Source organism: Microcaecilia unicolor, chromosome 14 (assembly GCF_901765095.1).
Source record: "Microcaecilia unicolor chromosome 14, aMicUni1.1, whole genome shotgun sequence".
Lineage (NCBI taxonomy): Eukaryota > Metazoa > Chordata > Amphibia > Gymnophiona > Siphonopidae > Microcaecilia > Microcaecilia unicolor.
In genome coordinates this window covers 15,544,197-15,562,156 of record NC_044044.1, presented here as the reverse complement: position 1 = coordinate 15,562,156, position 17,960 = coordinate 15,544,197, and the positions used below count along the sequence as shown (strand labels likewise).

Genomic DNA, 17,960 nt, shown 5'->3' with positions numbered 1-17,960 from the left:
CTTCTTGAATGAGTGGAAAATTGATTCACCTCCACCCGCTCCATACCACTTGGAATTTGGTACACATAAGAACATAAGCGTTTGCCATACTGGGACAGACCGAAGGTCCATCAAGCCCAGTATCCCAACAGTGGCCAACCCAGGTTACAAGTAACTGACAAGATCCCAAAACAGTAGAATATATTTTATGGTGCTTAACCTACAAATCAGCAGTGGATTTTCCCCAAGGTCATGTTAATAATGGCTTATGAACTTTTAAGAAGCTATCCAAACCTTTTTTTTAAATCCCTCTAAGCTAACTGCTTTACTACATTCTCTGGCAACGAATTCCAGAGTTTAATTACACATTCAGTAAAGAAATATTTTCTTTAATTTGTTTTAAAATTACTACTTTGTAGCTTCATTGCGTGCCTCCTAGTCCTAGTATTTTTGGAAAGAGTAAACAAGCGATTCACGTCTACCCGTTCCACTCCACTCATTATTTTATAGACCTCTATCATATCTTCCCCTCAGCCATCTTTTCTCCAAGCTGAAGAGCCCTAGCCGCTTTATCCTTTCCTCATAGGGAAATTTTTCCATCCCATTTATCATTTTTGTCGACCTTTTCTAATTCCACTGTATCTTTTTTCAGATGATGTGACCAGAAGTGCACACAGTACTCGAGGTGCGGTTGCACCATGGAGCGATATAAAGGCATTATTATAACATCCTTATCATTGCTTTCCATTCCTTTCTAATAACCTAACATTCTATTTGCTTTCTTAGCTGTCGCCACACACTGATCAGAGAGTTTCGACTTAACATCAAGGATGACACCGATCAGTAAATGGATCTAGGTAACTCCTAATGGGGAACCTTGCATCGCGTTGCTATAGTTCTGGCTTCTCTTTCCCACATGCATCACTTTGCATGCCATTTGGATGCCCAGTCTCGTAAGGTCCGCACTAATTTCTCCCATCTCTAGATCATTTATAAATATGTTAAAAAGCAACGGTCCTACTACAGACCCCATTGTCTACTCTTCTCTATTGGGAATACTGACCATTTAGCCCTACTCTGTTTTCTGTCTTTTAACCAGTTTTTAATTCACAATAGAATGCAACCTATCCCATGACTTTTCAATTTCCTCTGGAGTCTTTCATGAGGTACTTTGTCAAATGCCTTTTGAAAATCTAGATACACAATATCGATCGGCTCACCTTTATCCACATGTTTGTTCACCCCTTTGAAGAAATGTAATAGATTGGTGAGGCAAGATTTTCCGTCACTATATCCATGTTGGCTTTGTCTCATTAATATATGCATTTTGAATATGCACTGTAATTTTGTTATTTATAATAGTCTCTACCATTTTGCCCGGAACTGACGTCAAGCTCACCGGTCTATAATTTCCAGGATCACCTCTAGAACCCTTTTTAAAAATCAGTGTTACATTGGCCACCCTCCAGTCTTCCAGTACCATGCTTGATTGTAAAGATAAATTACATATTACTAACAATAGTTCCACAAGTGCACTTTTCAGTTATAGCAGTACTCTGGGATGTATACCATCTGGTCCAGGCGATTTGCTACTCTTCAATTTGTCAAATTGCCCCATTACATCTTCCAGGTTTACACAGCTTTATTTATTTATTTATTTTGCTACATTTATATCCCACATTTTCCCACCTATTTGCAGGCTCAATGTGCCTTACAATATAATACAACAACAATCACATTAATGGGATAAGGAAATCAAACATATAAACGGCAAGTGACCGACTCACCTGCAAATGCACAGTAGAGACTTCCCTCTCTGTCCCGCCCTCGCGTCAAGTCAGAGGGCGGAACAGAGAGGGAAATGGAGTCGGAGTCACTGTCGGATGCTGCCGCCTGGAAACGAACATCGCGCGCACCAACTCCACCCTCCCCCCCATCCCCGCTCCCGCCCTCCTCCGTATCGGGTCCCCTGCACTGACAGCGCCTCTCACCTCCGTATGGAAGCGCTGCAGGCAGCAGCAGAGCGATCTGCTGCTGCCTGCAGCGCTTTCACACGGAGGTGAAAGGTGCTGTCAGGTCAGTGCAGGGGGCCCAGCACGGAGGGGGGAGGGAGCGGCGGCGAGAAGGGTAGCTGGAAATCTTGCCCGTTTTTACGGGCTTAACGGCTAGTCAGAATATAGATAACAAGGTGCATGAGAATATCATGGTAATCATATTAGCAGAATAACAATTTCAGCCTTATTGCAGTTAAGGTGCACAGAAAATTATGTATAATGAGAAGTGGGTAAATAGATAAAACGTAACATAATGATAACAGGACAAGATATAATGTTCAATAATTTGGGTGTAAGTTAGGATAAACAAATTTGAAAAGCTCCATTAAACTTGAATCTGGTGAAGTTTAGGTGCCGGTTTTTTATGGCGGATCTTTTTTGTACGTTTTATTGAACAAATAAGTCTTCAGTAATTTCCGGAAGGTCATCAGGTCATGTGTTCTCAAAGTGGTCAGTAATTCATTCCATAGTTGTGTACAGATGTATGAGAAGCTGGATGCATGTATTGGTTTGTATTTAAGTCCTTTGTAATCGGGGTAATGAAGATTTAAGTAAGTGCGTGATGAACTTTTGTTATTTCTCTCTGGTAGATCTTTCAGAGATTTGATTCATTTTCTCTGACTCGTCTGCATTGAATACCATTTCTGGCACGGGTATGTCGCCCACATTTTCCTCAATGAAGACCGAAGCAAAGAATTCATTTAATCTCTCTGCTATGGCCTTATCTTCCCTGAGTGCCCCTTTTACCCCTCAGTCATCTAGTGGTCCAAATGATTCTTTTGCTGGCTTCTTGCTTCTAATATACCTAAAAAAAAGTTTTTACTATGTGTGTTTGCCTCCAACACAATCTTCTTTTCAAAGTCTCTCTTTGCCTTCCTTATCGGCTTTGCATTTGACTTGCCATTCCTTATGCTGTTTCCTATTATTTTCATTCGGATCCTTTTTCCATTTTCTGAAAAAAAAAATTTTTTTTTTTTTTTGCTCCTTCACCGCTATCATATCCTCCTCCTCGGCCGTTTCTTCCAAACTGAAGAGCTCTAACCTCTTTAGCCTTATATGGGAGGAGTTCTGTCATTTTGGTCACTCATTTTTGAGATACGGCGACAATTCTTAATCCACAGAAGGTCACCGCCTCCTATCCCATGACTTCTTAATTTTATGAGGTATTTTGTCAGAAGCTTTCTGAAAATCTAGATTCACTACATCAACCGACTCACCTTTATTGACATGTTTAGTTATGCCTTGAAAGAAATGAAGCAAATTGGTGAAGCAAGACCTCCCTTGGCTGAAACCATGCTGACTCTGTCCCATTAAACCATGTTTCACTATTTTGCCGGGCCCTGAAGTCAGGCTTTCTAGTCTGTAATTTCCCGGATCACCCCGGAATTCTTTTTAAAAATCGGCATCACATTGGCTGCCTTCCAGTCTTCAGGTGCTAAGGAAAATTTTAACGACAGGTTACAGATCACTAGCAGCAGATCAGCAATTTCAAGTTTGAGTTCTTTCAATACCCTGGGGTGTATACCATCCGGCCCACGTGATTTATCACTCTTTAACTTGTTAGTTGACTCAATACATCTTCCAAGTTTACCTGTGTTGCCAGTCTGGTGGTGGAGAATGTGCTATGTCCACCAGCTTTTGTAGGAGAGAGTGGTGGTAATGAAGCAACTGAAGCTGATGGGCCGCAGTTCTGAGATTATGCATGGTACTGTGGTAAATCTTGCAGTCAGTGGTAACTAAAGCATTTTTTTTCCTAGTTTGAGGGGAATAAAAAAAAAAAAAAGAAGGTCAAGCCAACGTGCATAGGAGGCAGTTGAGGATGGCGACAACCTGAGACAGGGTGGACTTTGTACTTTGGTCTAAACACCTGGAATTGGTTGCATGATTAGAGGTGTCTGCCAGATCTTGGACTATATAAGGCCCTCATACTACAAGAAGCCCCAAAATATTTCACCCAGTGGGAGCAGGAGCTTGGGACTCGGTATGAAGGCAAAGAATGGGAGTGCCTCAATTGCTAGTGGTCTTATTGAAAATGGGTACAAAATGTTGTATAAATGTTATTGTACCCCAGTGTGTTTGAAGCATATGAATGGGAATGAGCAGTGTTGGCATCAATTTGGCGACCAAGGGACTTTTCAACACCTATGGTGGACTTGTCCCAAGGCTCAGTCTTGTTGGGATCAGGTTGTGACTACTTGGAGAGATTATGGAACTTATTATACCCAGAACCATGGATTGTTCCTAAATATGACCTCTGGGAGTTTGCATTAAAGTACACAAGTTTGTTGCGAGTGTGTTCGTGGCCAGCAGATTGGTACTGGCAGCTGCTTAGAAACAGAAATATCTATGAAGAGAAAAGAACCCCCTCATTTATAAGGAAGAATTAGTTCTCAGGGCCTGTTACAGATAATTATGTGCGTAGGGAACTTGGGATACAGGGATTTGTGTAAAGCTAAAGTATTTTGTAGCATGAAGAGAAATTTGTGACATGCTTTGTGATCCCTAAGGTGATGTGTCCTTCAGGTATCCTGGACCAGTTCCTCCAGACCTATGGCAGTCTCATCCCACTGGGCACAGAGGAGGTAGTGGAAAAACTGGAGGATGTGTTCCAGCAGGATTTCTCCTCCTCTCACATGTGAGTCCCTCTCTCTTGTTCTGTAGCAGCATGGTCATTTTTCTTTTCTTTACTTATTAGAAAGGGAGGCTACCGGGATCCAAGTAGCAGATACCATTAAGAAAAAGAAAGGAGCGTGGCAGAAAAGTGTGGGAGGGGGGAGGGATAGGGAATCTAGACAAGGTACCTTAATAAATATAACACCCCGTGTGATGTTAGCGCAATAAAAATGTTTATTTTATTACTCTTTACTGTTCACTTTGACAAAGTATGTGAACCTTTTGGGTACAGTGATAGCAGTTTGTGGGAATGAGGGGAGAAAAGATACAAAAGGGAACAAAACATGGATGACACAAGTTACTGTCATATCTGTATAAATGTTATGTCAATTGCTCTGTTAATTGTTGCATTTCAAGGCTATGTATGAGCTACAGTATCATCAATAAAAAAAGTTGAAACGTAGAAAGGGAGGCTACCTAGCCAGGTGCATCTGCTACTACAGATAAAGGAGGGTCCACAGTGAAAGCCATAAGAGGAGGAGTCGGAGGCCTTTCAGTGGGGAGGAGCCTCAGTTACAGCAGGAAGGGAAGGAATCGGGTCTCGTAAGAAGAGGATCCTCGATGAGAGCCAGTAATGTGAGGGATCACCAGGCTCATTTCTCTTGAGGCACTAGCATGGGGGAGGGAAGATCAGACGCGGGCAGTAGTGAGAAACAGCTTGGGTGAGGCGGACCTTTTGATGAAAAGCAGCCAAATCAGTGATCCTAGTACTGTTCCACTGTAACCCATTGCCTTGACTTCTCCCTCCCAGGAAATCTTTGGTGCACCAGCTGATCCAGACCTACCAGCGTATGCCAGGCAATGCCATGGTTCGAGGCTACCGTGTGAACTACAAGCGTCATGTGCTGTCCATGGATGACCTGGGCACACTCTATGGCCAGAACTGGCTCAACGATCAGGTACTGGGGGAGAGGCGTCGTCTGACAGAAGTCCCTCACAATCCATGAGAAGAGGGAAGGGGGCAGTGCAGCTTCAGAATGTAAAGGACTGGGTAGATGCTGGGATAAGCATAAAGGAATCCTGTGCAGAAAGAATGGATCCTCAGGAGCTTAGTCGAGATCGGGAGGCGGGGTTGGTGGTTGGGAGGCGGGGATAGTACTGGGCAGACTTACACGGTCTGTGCCAGAGCCGGTGTTTGGGAGGCGGGGCTGGTGGTTGGAAGGCGGGGATAGTGCTGGGCAGACTTATACGGTCTGTGCCAGAGCCGGTGGTTGGGAGGCGGGGCTGGTGGTTGGGAGGCGGGGATAATGCTGGGCAGACTTATACGGTCTGTGCCAGAGCTGGTGGTTGGGAGGCGGGGCTAGTGCTGGGCAGACTTATACGGTCTGTGCCCTGAAGAGCACAGGTACAAATCAAAGTAGGGTATACACAAAAAGTAGCACATATGAGTTGTCTTGTTGGGCAGACTGGAATGGACCGTACAGGTCTTTTTCTGCCATCATCTACTATGTTACTATGTTTTTGAAGTCTCTGATGGACTTCAGCCCAACATGAGATGATGATGATGATGTCCATAAATGATGAAGCTCAGGGACTTGGTTTGAAACTGGAAAAGGAGACCCAGAGGAATTATTTCTTTAACACTAGGCAGTTGTCTTCTTTCTCAGTTAACCAGTGGTGGAGGAAGGGTGACAGAACAGGAGGTGCTGGGTGGGCCAACACATGAAATTGATGCTTGATCCACAGACACTCTTGGAGGTAACTGTGTTTTCTCCTGGGCAGGTCATGAATATGTATGGAGACCTGGTGATGGACACTGTGCCTGAGAAGGTGAGTGTGTAGAATCGATAAAGATTAGAGAACAAAAAAAAAAAAATAGAAACATGGCAGAGGAGAGGGATGGTTATGAAAGCTGGATACTGAATTGATCATTGCAGAGTGCGAGAAGGAAAGAGACCTAGTGCCTGGAAAACTGAACTAGATAGTGGATTCGCACTGTTCAAGACGTGTGGGTTCTGCTAAGGTGCTCACGTCATTAACATATTTCCCATCCTCTCTTTCCCTTGTGTTTCCTTCATGTAGGTCCATTTTTTTAATAGCTTTTTCTATGACAAGCTCCGGACCAAAGGCTATGATGGTGTGAAGCGCTGGACAAAAAACGTAAGCTGTGGAAGACCTAGTGTTGACTTTTTTCCTGCAATCTGGATTCCTTTGGGGGGGGGGGGGGAAGTCCCACTTTCAACTGTGATTTCCATATATGTTCCTGTTTGTAAGGTGTGAGCTCTCGTGGCCTGGGCAACCACAAGTGAATCAGAGGAGCCAGGCATTTTCCATTATCGTATAAGAGAACCTGGTCTTCCCACATCTGGATTTAGATATAAGCATTGTCTCAGGTGGCAGAATCTGATAGGTGTCAGAAAGCTGCCACAGCCATGCCTTAGGGCGGACCTACTCGTGCTACTGCAGTGTTCTGTCCGCTGGCTCAGAAATAGCAACTACAGTCAGCTCAAGTCAGGGCCTCTGATCCCGTGCACATTCTTGGGCCCCTCGGATGCCCCACTCTAGCACAGATTTTTGATGTTTTAGTAGGAAACACGGGTGGAGGGGAGGGAGCAGAGCCTGTGACAAGAGTGCTGGATCCATGCCCTGAGCTTTCTCTGTTCCTGAGCCAGCAGCTAAAGAAGGAGCAGGCCCAAAAGTAAGGAGGGAGAGGGGGAGAAAGGGAAATGGGACTTGATATACTGCCTTTCTGAGGTTTTTGCAACTACATTCAAAGCGGTTTACATATATTCGGGTACTTATTTTTGTACCAGGGGCAATGGAGGGTTAAGTGACTTGCCCCAGAGCCACAAGGAGCTGCAGTGGGAATTGAACTCGGTTCCCCAGGATCAAAGTCCGCCTCACTAACCACTAGGCTACTTCTCCACAGATCTAGAGCAACGTTCTTCAATGCAAAGCCCCGGGGGGGGGGGGGGGGGGGGGGGGGGCAGTAGCGGCCCACGTCTTTCTGGTGTGAGGTGTTTTTTTGTTTTGTTTTGTTTTGCCCTGCTACTCTGCCTCTCTGCCCAGGCTTAGGAGAGAAAGAGGAAAGTGGATGGGGGGGGGGGGGAAGAGCTGCATGCTTGAAGGACAAGCATTTCTCAATAGACAAAAGAGAATGCATTTAGAAATGCTTGCAACCTTGAGGATACCCTTCAATGAAGTTTGAAGGTGGGGGGGGGGGGGGGTGGATGTTATTGACACACACTGGTCAGCAGTGTCATGGCCCCACATGGGAAGATATTTGGCGGCTCTTCTTTAGCTCATGAGAGTCCAAAGTGGCCCCAGCATAAAAAATGAATGAAGACGACTGATCTAGAGGGTGTGTATTGACTGATACTGTTTTGGGGTTTTTTTTTTTTGGGGGGGGGGGGGTGGATTTGTCTCTTATCCCGTCAGTAATTTCTGAGGGAATACTCAACACCACACCCACAGCCATTATTATGATGAACTTGGGAAAATCCACTGCTTATTCCTAGGATAAACAGCATAATATCTGTTTTACTTTTCTGGGATCTTGCCAGGTACTTGTGACCTGGGGTTGGCCACTGTTGGAAACAGGATAATGGGCTTAATGGATCGTCAGTATGTCCCAGAATGGAAATGCTTATATTCTTATGAATTCAATTTTGAAGGGGGGAGTCTTCCCCCCCCCCCCCCCCCCCCCAGTGCATGCGGGCACCCTGCTTTTAAATTCAGTTCTCTTCCTTTCCCCTCTCAATATCAGCAGGCAGTAAGGCAGTGTTATGAGCAGTGTTGCCTCTTCCTCCTCCTTGGATTCTTTGACCATTTGGACCTGCCCTCAGTGAGCCTGAATTGTGATTACCCATAGTGCTGACATCAAACCCCCTTAACACCTTCCACAGGTGGACATCTTCAACAAGGAGCTACTGCTGATCCCCATCCACTTAGAGGTACACTGGTCCCTCATCTCTGTCAATGTGAAGCAGAAGAGCATTACATATTTTGACTCCCAACGTACTTTGAATCGGCGCTGCCCTAAGGTGAGTGACCAGGATAAGGGCTGAAAGGGTGACTTGTCTTCTGTTGCTGCAGCTAGAAATCCTCATTTTGCTTTAGAGACAGGAACAAATTGCTTCTTATGTGAAACAGGCTACCTTCAAATGCTTTCTTCCTTTGTTTTTTCGTGTTTGCCAGCACATTGCAAAGTATTTGCAGGCTGAGGCGGTGAAGAAGGCCCGGCCGGATTTCTACGATGGTTGGAAAGGTTTTTTTCAAAATGGTGAGTGGGGATGCCTGGGAACAGAAAATACAGTTGGAGCAGTGTCCGAGTGGGCAGCTCGTAGTGCTGCTTGCCCGTTCCATAGCTAGATAACGTGTAACTAAGTTTTGGTGGCATGTGCTATGTTTGTTCTGTGGTGAGGCCGCATGTGTTCGTTCCGATTTTATATACTGCCTTTCAAGCCAAACAAGGTGGTTTACATTAAAAATTTCAAAGGAAAGGAATGCCAGTGATCACAGGAAAGAAAAGAGTGGCAGAATATGCCAAGAAAGGAATGACTAAAACAAAGGTTTATCTACCCTAAACCCTAGTTATGTTGTTAATTATTAGTAACTAGTAAAACATGCCTGTTTCTGACACAAATGAAACGGGCGCTAGCAAGGTTAGCCTCCAAGTTCTAGCTTGCCCCCCTTCCCCTCCGAGTTTCAGACCCCCACACCTTCCTCTCTCTCTCTTCTCCCCTCTGAGTTCCATGCCCCCTCTCTTCTCCGAGTTCCAGACCCCCGCGCCTCTCTCCCTCTCCCCTCCGAGTGGCAGCCGGACCTGCGTTGCCCGCCCTCTTCTCCCAGTCCTCCGCCTGCCCCTCGCCTTCCTGCGTGCCGGCCTGAATTTAAAAGTTCTTACCTCGGGGTCCGGCGGCAGCAGTGAAAGTCGAGCAGGCACGGCGCTTCAGCCTGCCTTACTTTCTGTCTCAGCTCTGCCTCTGGTCCCGCCCTCATTTCCTGTTTCCGGAAGGGCGGGACCAGAGGGAGGCGCGGGGGTCTGGAACTCGTAGGAGAGGGGGGCATGGAACTCGTAGAGGAGGAGAAGGGGAGAGGACGGGGGGAGGGAGGGGCAATTCTCCCGCCATTGAATCCTCACCTCCAAAGGTTCTGTGGCTAGCCGGCGCTGGTTTCCCTTCCCTCTCATTGGTCCTCCCTCTGACGTCATCACATTCCGACGCGAAGGCAGACCAATGGGAATTGTGTTACGAACCCAGGCATCCAGGCGTAGAACGTTGGAGGTGCAAATTATTATATAGGATGTGTAATTGTTATACGGTTTCTTTAATTGGTAATATGGGCTTGTTGGATTTTCCATTGTATATTGTGATTATTGCTTACTAGTAAAAAAGCCCCATTTCTGATGCAAATGAAACGGGGGCTAGCAATGTTTTCTTCTGTGTGCATGTGGGAGTGTGCGTGTCCCTGCCCTCTGGCCTCTCTCCCCTCCCCCCTCTGAGTCCTTCACTGTTACGGAGCCAGCGATTTGATTTCGTGCTCTGCTGTTTTCCTTCACTGACTGTGTTACAGAGAGGGCGGGGCAGACACTCATAGGGAAACCGGATATCTCGCCCCCTTCACACTTCCGGCTGGAGGCTTCATAGAACGTTGGTGTTGCCTTTTATATAGAGAGATAGTTTTTCCATTTTCTGAGCCCTTTTGTTGGACTGTATTAAAAATGGGGGGAGGGGGGAGGGGGAAAAGTTTAACCAGCTAGATAGGAGAAATGAAAAGTAGAGGCAACTCTAGCAGCCTATGACAATTGAAGGTTGGCCGGCCGGGTTTGTATGCCTGTTCTAAATTTGGAGTGGGATGGATCATTGCGTACCCGCATGGGTATGAGTAGCATTCACAAAAGGTGTGTGTGTGTGTGTAAGGGAAGTTTGCAGTGCTGCCTCCCATGCTGTACCCTATCCGTTTTTGCATCCTGTTCAAACTTCTTCTACTAACCTATAAATGTACTCACTCTGCTGCTCCCCAGTATCTCTCCACACTCGTCCTTCCCTACACCCCTTCCCGTGCACTCCGCTCCATGGATAAATCCTTCTTATCTGTTCCCTTCTCCACTACTGCCAACTCCAGACTTCGCGCCTTCTGTCTCGCTGCACCCTACGCCTGGAATAAACTTCCTGAGCCCCTACGTCTTGCCCCATCCTTGGCCACCTTTAAATCTAGACTGAAAGCCCACCTCTTTAACATTGCTTTTGACTCGTAACCACTTGTAACCACTCGCCTCCACCTACCCTCCTCTCCTCCTTCCTGTACACATTAATTGATTTGATTTGCTTACTTTATTTATTTTTTGTCTATTAGATTGTAAGCTCTTTGAGCAGGGACTGTCTTTCTTCTATGTTTGTGCAGCGCTGCGTATGCCTTGTAGCGCTATAGAAAGGCTAAATAGTAGTAGTAGTAGTAGTAAACAGCAAATATCTTGTATTAGGCACTGTGTGTGAAGTTTGCGCTGCTGCTGTAATGAGGTACTGTGTGCGCATGGAAGGGAGAGAGGACAGATGTTTTTACTACCACTGCTTATGCTGTATTTTATCTGTGAGTAATCAAATTACGTTTATTTAAAATCTGGGTCTGACTTGCATGCCTTTTTTTTTTTCCCCCCCTGTCCAGAATGTTGCCCGACAGAATAATGACAGTGATTGTGGCGCATTTGTACTACAGGTGAGCGTGCGGGGGATGGCGGGGCAGGCTAGTCTCTACTGAAGGCTATGGAGCTGAGGGTTTGATCTCCAGCTTAGCCAGAACAGGCAGTTTTCTTGTATCATGTGCAGTGGTCTCTAGTCTCCCATGATTTTGCGGCTGTGAGAAGGATTGAAAAAAAATCCCATGAAATTCCTTCTTTTCTGTTATCAAACAAAATAAAACATGGAAAAGAAAATCAGATGATACCTTTTTTTATTGGACATAACTTAATACATTTCTTGATTAGCTTTCGAAGGTTGCCCTTCTTCCTCAGATCGGAAATAAGCAAATGTGCTAGCTGACAGTGTATATAAGTGAAAACATTCAAGCATTACTATGACAGTAAAATAGATACCATTGGAGATTCTACATGGAATGTTGCTACTATTGGAGATTCTACATGGAATGTTGCTATTCCACTAGCAACATTCCATGTAGAAGGCTGCGCAGGCTTCTGTTTCTGTGAGTCTGACGTCCTGCACGTACGTGCAGGACATCAGACTCGCAGAAGCAGAAGCCTGCGCGGCCACATTGCTGATCTACAAGGGCCGACTTCTACATGGAATGTTGCTAGTGGAATAGCAACATTCCATGTAGAATCTATAGAAATCAAACAAAATAAAACATGGAAAAGAAAATAAGATGATACCTTTTTTATTGGACATAACTTAATACATTTCTTGATTAGCTTTCGAAGGTTGCCCTTCTTCCTCAGATCGGATATAAGCAAATGTGCTAGCTGACAGTGTATATAAGTGAAAACATTCAAGCATTACTATGACAGTCTGACAGGGTGGGAGGATGGGGGTGGGTAGGAGGTATGCATGGGGACATCAAAGCATATCATTGATATTCTAACAGGATGGGTGTGGATAGGTGAGGGGTGGGGTGATCAACAGAGAAATACAGCTTTATGGTTTATAATGGGCTAGGAACCCCAGATCCTTGTTAAGTTCTTTTCTGTTGAATTGCTATGTGAGATAGGGGTGAAGGGGGAAACAGCGGCCCACAGGGGGTGTCCCTCCACTGTTCCAGAGAGGCATAGGTGGGAAGGCTGGAACTTGCTCAGAAGAACTTGTAATTTTCTGGGCACTGAGAGGAGTGTTGTAGTCCAGAGCCATCGGGCATTACTAATCCTGCTTGACCCTATGAGCATTAGTTAATCTATTTGTACCCAGTTCAGACTGTCCACCTTTTCTTTTTGGAAAACATGGTGCAATTCAGGTGCAAGAAATGGGTTCTCTTGCTGTGTTCCAGTGCTGACTGCATACACATTTTTCTCAGATGTTTAAATTAAGAACTTATTTGAAAACTCCTGTACAACATGCCAGGGAAAATCTCCCTGTACTTGTATATAAATGAGAATTTGGGTTTATAAACATGTATGTTACAGGGTACCTGTGTGAGCATATATAGGCAGATGGCATGTAGCATCAGAATGCTACGTGCTGTCTACTTGCCTTGAGGTTAGCTGCGGTAGGGGAGGTGATGGTTTACAGGGGCCAGCCTGCTGAATGTGCAGCCCATCACAGCGGACGGCAGTTTGGGGAGTGCAGTGGTCTGTAGCAGTGGTGGGGAGAGAGGCTGAGACAGCATCCCCACACATATCATTTGTGACAGGCCTGGTCTACTAGTGTACGCATATGTAGGCAGTGGGATTGTTTCAAAATCCTCATGTCGTATTCCTTTTTCTTTCTAGTACTGTAAGTTCTTGGCCATGGACAGACCCTTCACATTCACACAGCAGGACATGCCCAAGCTGAGGCGCCTGATCTACAAAGAGCTGTGTCACTGCAAGCTGACAGTGTGATAGGGGGAGGGAGCCGCCCAATACAGCATCCGCCTACTGGAGAAGACCAAAAAAAAAAAAAAACCCAGGCTGAGACTGCCTAATTCTCAGACTTTTGGAACTGGGGAGACCAGGCCAGAACTCCTACACAAGTTCCTTCCATCCTCCTCCCTCCTGTATTGCACTCAGTACGTACATAAACCGTATGTTCTACCCAGACATAACTTCCCTTACACACCCTCCCTACAAACCCTTGATAACGTCTCTCTCTCTCACACACACACACACTTCCCCTCCCCCCCACATTTTGCACTCATTACATAAATACCACCCAAGTTCTCAAGACGCACGTCTCCCTTATACTCCCTTTTTTTTATTTTTTATTTTTAAGAAGAAATATTAAATCTTTGGTGTAGTGGTGTTCTAACTTAAATATCAGGACTCCTATAGTTTGTTTTGTTTTGTTTTGGTTTTTTTTTTGTTCCTTGCCACACTTTTTTTTTTTTTTCGTATTTAAATGTTTCTGGATTTTGAAGAAGAATTTCTGTAGTATTTTTTTTTTTTTTGTCATGATATTAAAATGAAAAAAAAAAATATTGTGGGGATGATTGATGAACGTGGTTGAATAACAATAAACCTGTACCTTTTGGTATTGCAGTCTGGTGGGTATTAACTTTTAAAGAACTGATGAATCCTTTTGAAGGAAGTCCTTTGTGTTTGAGGTGGCTCTGTTCACCGATTAAAAGCTGTGGTTATTCGAAGTGTGTGCAGCATGGAACAAGAATACAGAACTCCCCCCCCCCCCCCCTTGTAGCCTAGTTCTAGCCAGTCTTTCCTGAGGTTACTGTTCTGCGGAGCTTCCTTCACAGTTTAACTAGAGCAAAACTCTATGTAATAAGGCCAGAGGAATAATATTCCTAGGCAGATGCATAACCAGTACATAAGAGGTGACGGAAGGATATAGACCGAGTACAGGTTCTGCACAGTAAAGCCTACGAGATGAGACGACAGAGATGTCACGTTACCCAGTTCCAGGCTGAGGATTTGGGGACAGTGCTGGATTTCTGACCACCCCATCTTGGCGCATTTATGGGACTTGCAATGTAATGGCCAGGATCAGACATTACAAACCTCACCTTCCTTAGTGTCCTGCTCCAGACCATTCGTGACGAATGGGTTATATGCACTCCTACCAGCAGAAGGAGACTGAGCACTACTGACATCTGTATAAGGGACTTTGCAACCCTGACCTGCTCAGTATTTCTCAGTCTCCCAGCAGAGGTAGGCGAGTCTGTGCAGCCTGCTCCTCTTTGGTGAGTGTACCGGTTTGGCCCTGTTAAAAATTATAATAAAGGATAATAGCTACAGGATTTGTGTTAAAAAAAAAAAAAAAAAAAAGTTTTGAGGTGTGCTGGTCTTGGGCTTCGGCCCATGTATATTTCGGGGGTGCACACTCCGGTGTCCCTTCCCCACCCCCTCCCTTTGGTGAGTGGTGTGCCTTGGCCGCCTCCTCTGCGTTGGCTGGGAGGGGTACCTAAAGACTTGGCCCATGGATTGGAAGGAACACAATTTTAAAGGGGGAAAAAAACCCTCAGCCGGCAGAATTTGCAGCTGCAGGGCCATTTCAGGCAGAGGAGAGCGTTTGCAGTGGGTATGCGAGGAGGTGGCTCCAGAGGGGGGGGGGGGGGGGGCGCTGACCTGGAATCTGGTACCCAGGAGGCTGGGGCTTTGGGAGGCTCCCTGGCAGGGTAAGAAGCTCAGATTGCGAGAGGCCGGTCTGGGATTGCATGGGTCAGCTGGTGTGGTTTTGGCGGGAACAGCCATTTTGAATCGAAGTGCTACAGTCCTGGAGTTGGGGGAGGGATCACTGATGCTTATCAGGCATGATGCCTTGGTGGTCTGTTCTCCCTTTTCCACAGAATTTGTCCTCTTAGTTCATCAGACCTTTAAAATTTTTATTTTAGAATTTCAACTTAACATTCAAGCATACATTTGAAAAAGACAGAGATACAGAAAACCCACTTAGAGGAAATGAACATCATTCATTAATCCACAATACTGCTGAAGTCAAGCAGAAAATATAAATATAGAAAAAGAAATAAAACCCTAACAGCAAGGCAGAGGAATCCTATAAGGTGACAGCCAGATTATGTGCTAACCAACAGGAACGACCATTGCAGTCGGACCACCCTCCCATGCCACCAAAAATTCCAACAATTGCTTAGCTTCAAGAAATAAATCGCCACCATTATATTTTTACATGACATATAACAGGAAATTTTAACAAGTATGATGCCCCCATCACCAAGACCCTTGGAAACATCCCAATAAAAAGTCCTTACGGCACCTTTTGGTCACCGAAGGAAAATATACGAACACTGGAATTCAGAAATTGTTCATACATATCTGAAGTAATTATATAACACCAAATTTCTGTCCAGTTCCAGGGCAAAAGGTTACTAACAGAGTAGATCTAAACACCCACTATTTCCACCTTAGCCTGGAAAACCTCAGACGTCTCTGAAGATATCTTCACAGTTTACTATAGGGACAGAGCCAGCATCTTGATAGCATCCCATATGATGTCAAAGTAGCCTACTGCCGGTTTCTGTAATCCACCGAGGACGGCACTATGCTGCGCTGAACCAAACTGCCAGCATCAAAAGTTGTTGCAGTGTCAGGCCTTGATCCCCAATAACCTCTCTCCCAGCCACCTTGAAAAGGGGGCAGGGGGAATGGGCCTATCCACGCACTGGCTGCCCGCTCAATGAGGCTAAATTCCCCTTCGCAGACTGTGCAAAAGCCAATAAACTGCTTCCTAGTCTCGGTGGAACCGGTCTATCTTCTGGGCCCAAAGACACCCACTAAGGCCCTATTCACTGAATATCAGGTCCTCCAAAGGCACTGTAGCCGATCCATGGGTCATGATACCAACAGCCTCGAAGAAGGTTTGAATCAGCTCAAGAACAGAACTTTGCACCAGCGGGGTAGGTATGTATCTGACCTCTCTTCTTCCCCATTGTAACCAGCACAAACGGGGAGAAAATGGCATAAAATGGACACCAACACAGGAGCTGACTTACAGCACTTCTTCCTTAAACACCATCTTGACTCCCGAAGGTTTGGGACACTCTCTGGTTTCTCCTCAGTGGCTCGTCTGATATGGGTGGTCCTACAGCATAACCCTCTGAATCATTGAAACACACAAGCCCCTCCACCACTATGTCCCTTTGGAATGATGGCACATTATGGGACTTGCAAAGTCATGGTCAGGATCAGATATTACAAATCCCACATTGCTTTGGGATGTAAGTTCAAAGCCAGGACTGGCTAAGAGGTTTCCAGCCTGGAACTGAGCATCTCTGTAAATATGTATAACAGCTGAAAAAGGAGAGGAGATGTGATAGAAATTCCAATACCTTACACATACATTGTATAAAGGAAGCATTTTCCATTGGAAGAGCTATTGTAGGCCAAATCATGCCATTAGGTTGGAAGGGGATGGACTCGGAAGTGAAATAAAGAGAGATTTTTTTTTTCAAGACATGGAAGTGGATATGTGGAACAGCTTGGAAGAGATATTGTAGGCCAAATCATGCCATTAGGTTGGAAGGGGATGGACTCGGGAGTGAAATAAAGAGATTTTTTTTTCAAGACATGGAAGTGGATATGTGGAACGGCATTGTGATGGAAGCCAATCAGTAACAGAATTGAAGAAAGCTTTCAATAAGCACAGAGCATCCTTGCATGCAAGGATAAAGCTGAAGGTCAGGTATGTAGCATTCTGTGGGGATGTAAAGGGAGACAGAGGGATGGTGGAGATTTTGCTGGGAACTGCTGTGCTCATGTATGATGGGGATGACCTAATTTGGAGCAAAGGGAGGGATGAGATGGAATAGGGGGGTTGCGGAGGCAAAAAGTTTATTTATTTGCTGCATTTGTATCCCACATTTTCCCACCTCTTTGCAGGCTCAATGTGGCTTACATTATGCCGAAATGGCAGTAGCCATTTCTGGAGAAGAAATACATATTATTCTTAATAAGTACATAAGTAATGCCACACTGGGAAAAGACCAAGGGTCCATCGAGCTCAGCATCCTGTCCACGACAGCGGCCAATCCAGGCCAAGGGCACCTGGCAAGCTTCCCAAACGTGCAAACATTCTATACATGTTATTCCCGGAATTAGTCCATTTAGTAGCAGTTTGAGGTACATTAGAAGTAAATGGATATATAACACATTTCAGGAATTTGAAATCAAGGGTAATGTATAACGTTGAGTAAAGAAAAAGAAATTAAAGTAATCAAATAGAAGAGTTCACTGTTAACTTGTTCTGATTGGGTTTAGATGTCAGGTCATTTCTGAAGGATCCTTTTGATAAGTCATTTTGAACAATTTAGGTTGGTCCATGGACACACAGCAAATGGAACGGTTAGGAGAGATGGCAATTAACACTGTGACACTGAATGTAGGAGGACTCAGTCCCATAAAGAGGAAATGCATGTAAAAATGTCGAGTGCGCAAAAAGTGGAAGTAGCTGTACTTAAGGAAACTAGACTCCAGGACTGAACATGAAAAACTAAAATCGGGGTGGTATGGGGAGCTGATGTATTTCACTTTTAATAAAGCAGATCGATATATGACAAACAATAGTTTATTATTGTAAATCTAATGTACAGATCAGCCCGACACAGGCCGTGTTTCGCCCAACAGGGCTGTTTCAGGGGCTAAAAAAAACACCCAAATTTAAATGTTATGTTATTTGTTTTTTTAGCCCCTGAAGCAGC

General features: G+C 45.0%; 1 protein-coding gene across 1 annotated transcript in view; it reads left to right on the top strand.

Moving 5' to 3' along the window:
* The window catches only part of SENP3 (SUMO specific peptidase 3), a 33,601-nt gene extending 19,776 nt beyond the window's left edge, over positions 1-13,825 (top strand). The window contains exons 4-11 of the mRNA XM_030186907.1: positions 4,557-4,668; positions 5,458-5,605; positions 6,429-6,476; positions 6,729-6,806; positions 8,552-8,689; positions 8,844-8,928; positions 11,313-11,363; positions 13,084-13,825. Of these exons, the coding sequence (XP_030042767.1) occupies positions 4,557-4,668; positions 5,458-5,605; positions 6,429-6,476; positions 6,729-6,806; positions 8,552-8,689; positions 8,844-8,928; positions 11,313-11,332 (629 nt within the window). The 3' untranslated portion in view covers positions 11,333-11,363; positions 13,084-13,825. The remainder of the gene's footprint in view (positions 1-4,556; positions 4,669-5,457; positions 5,606-6,428; positions 6,477-6,728; positions 6,807-8,551; positions 8,690-8,843; positions 8,929-11,312; positions 11,364-13,083) is intronic.
* Positions 13,826-17,960: the final 4,135 nt, after the last annotated feature.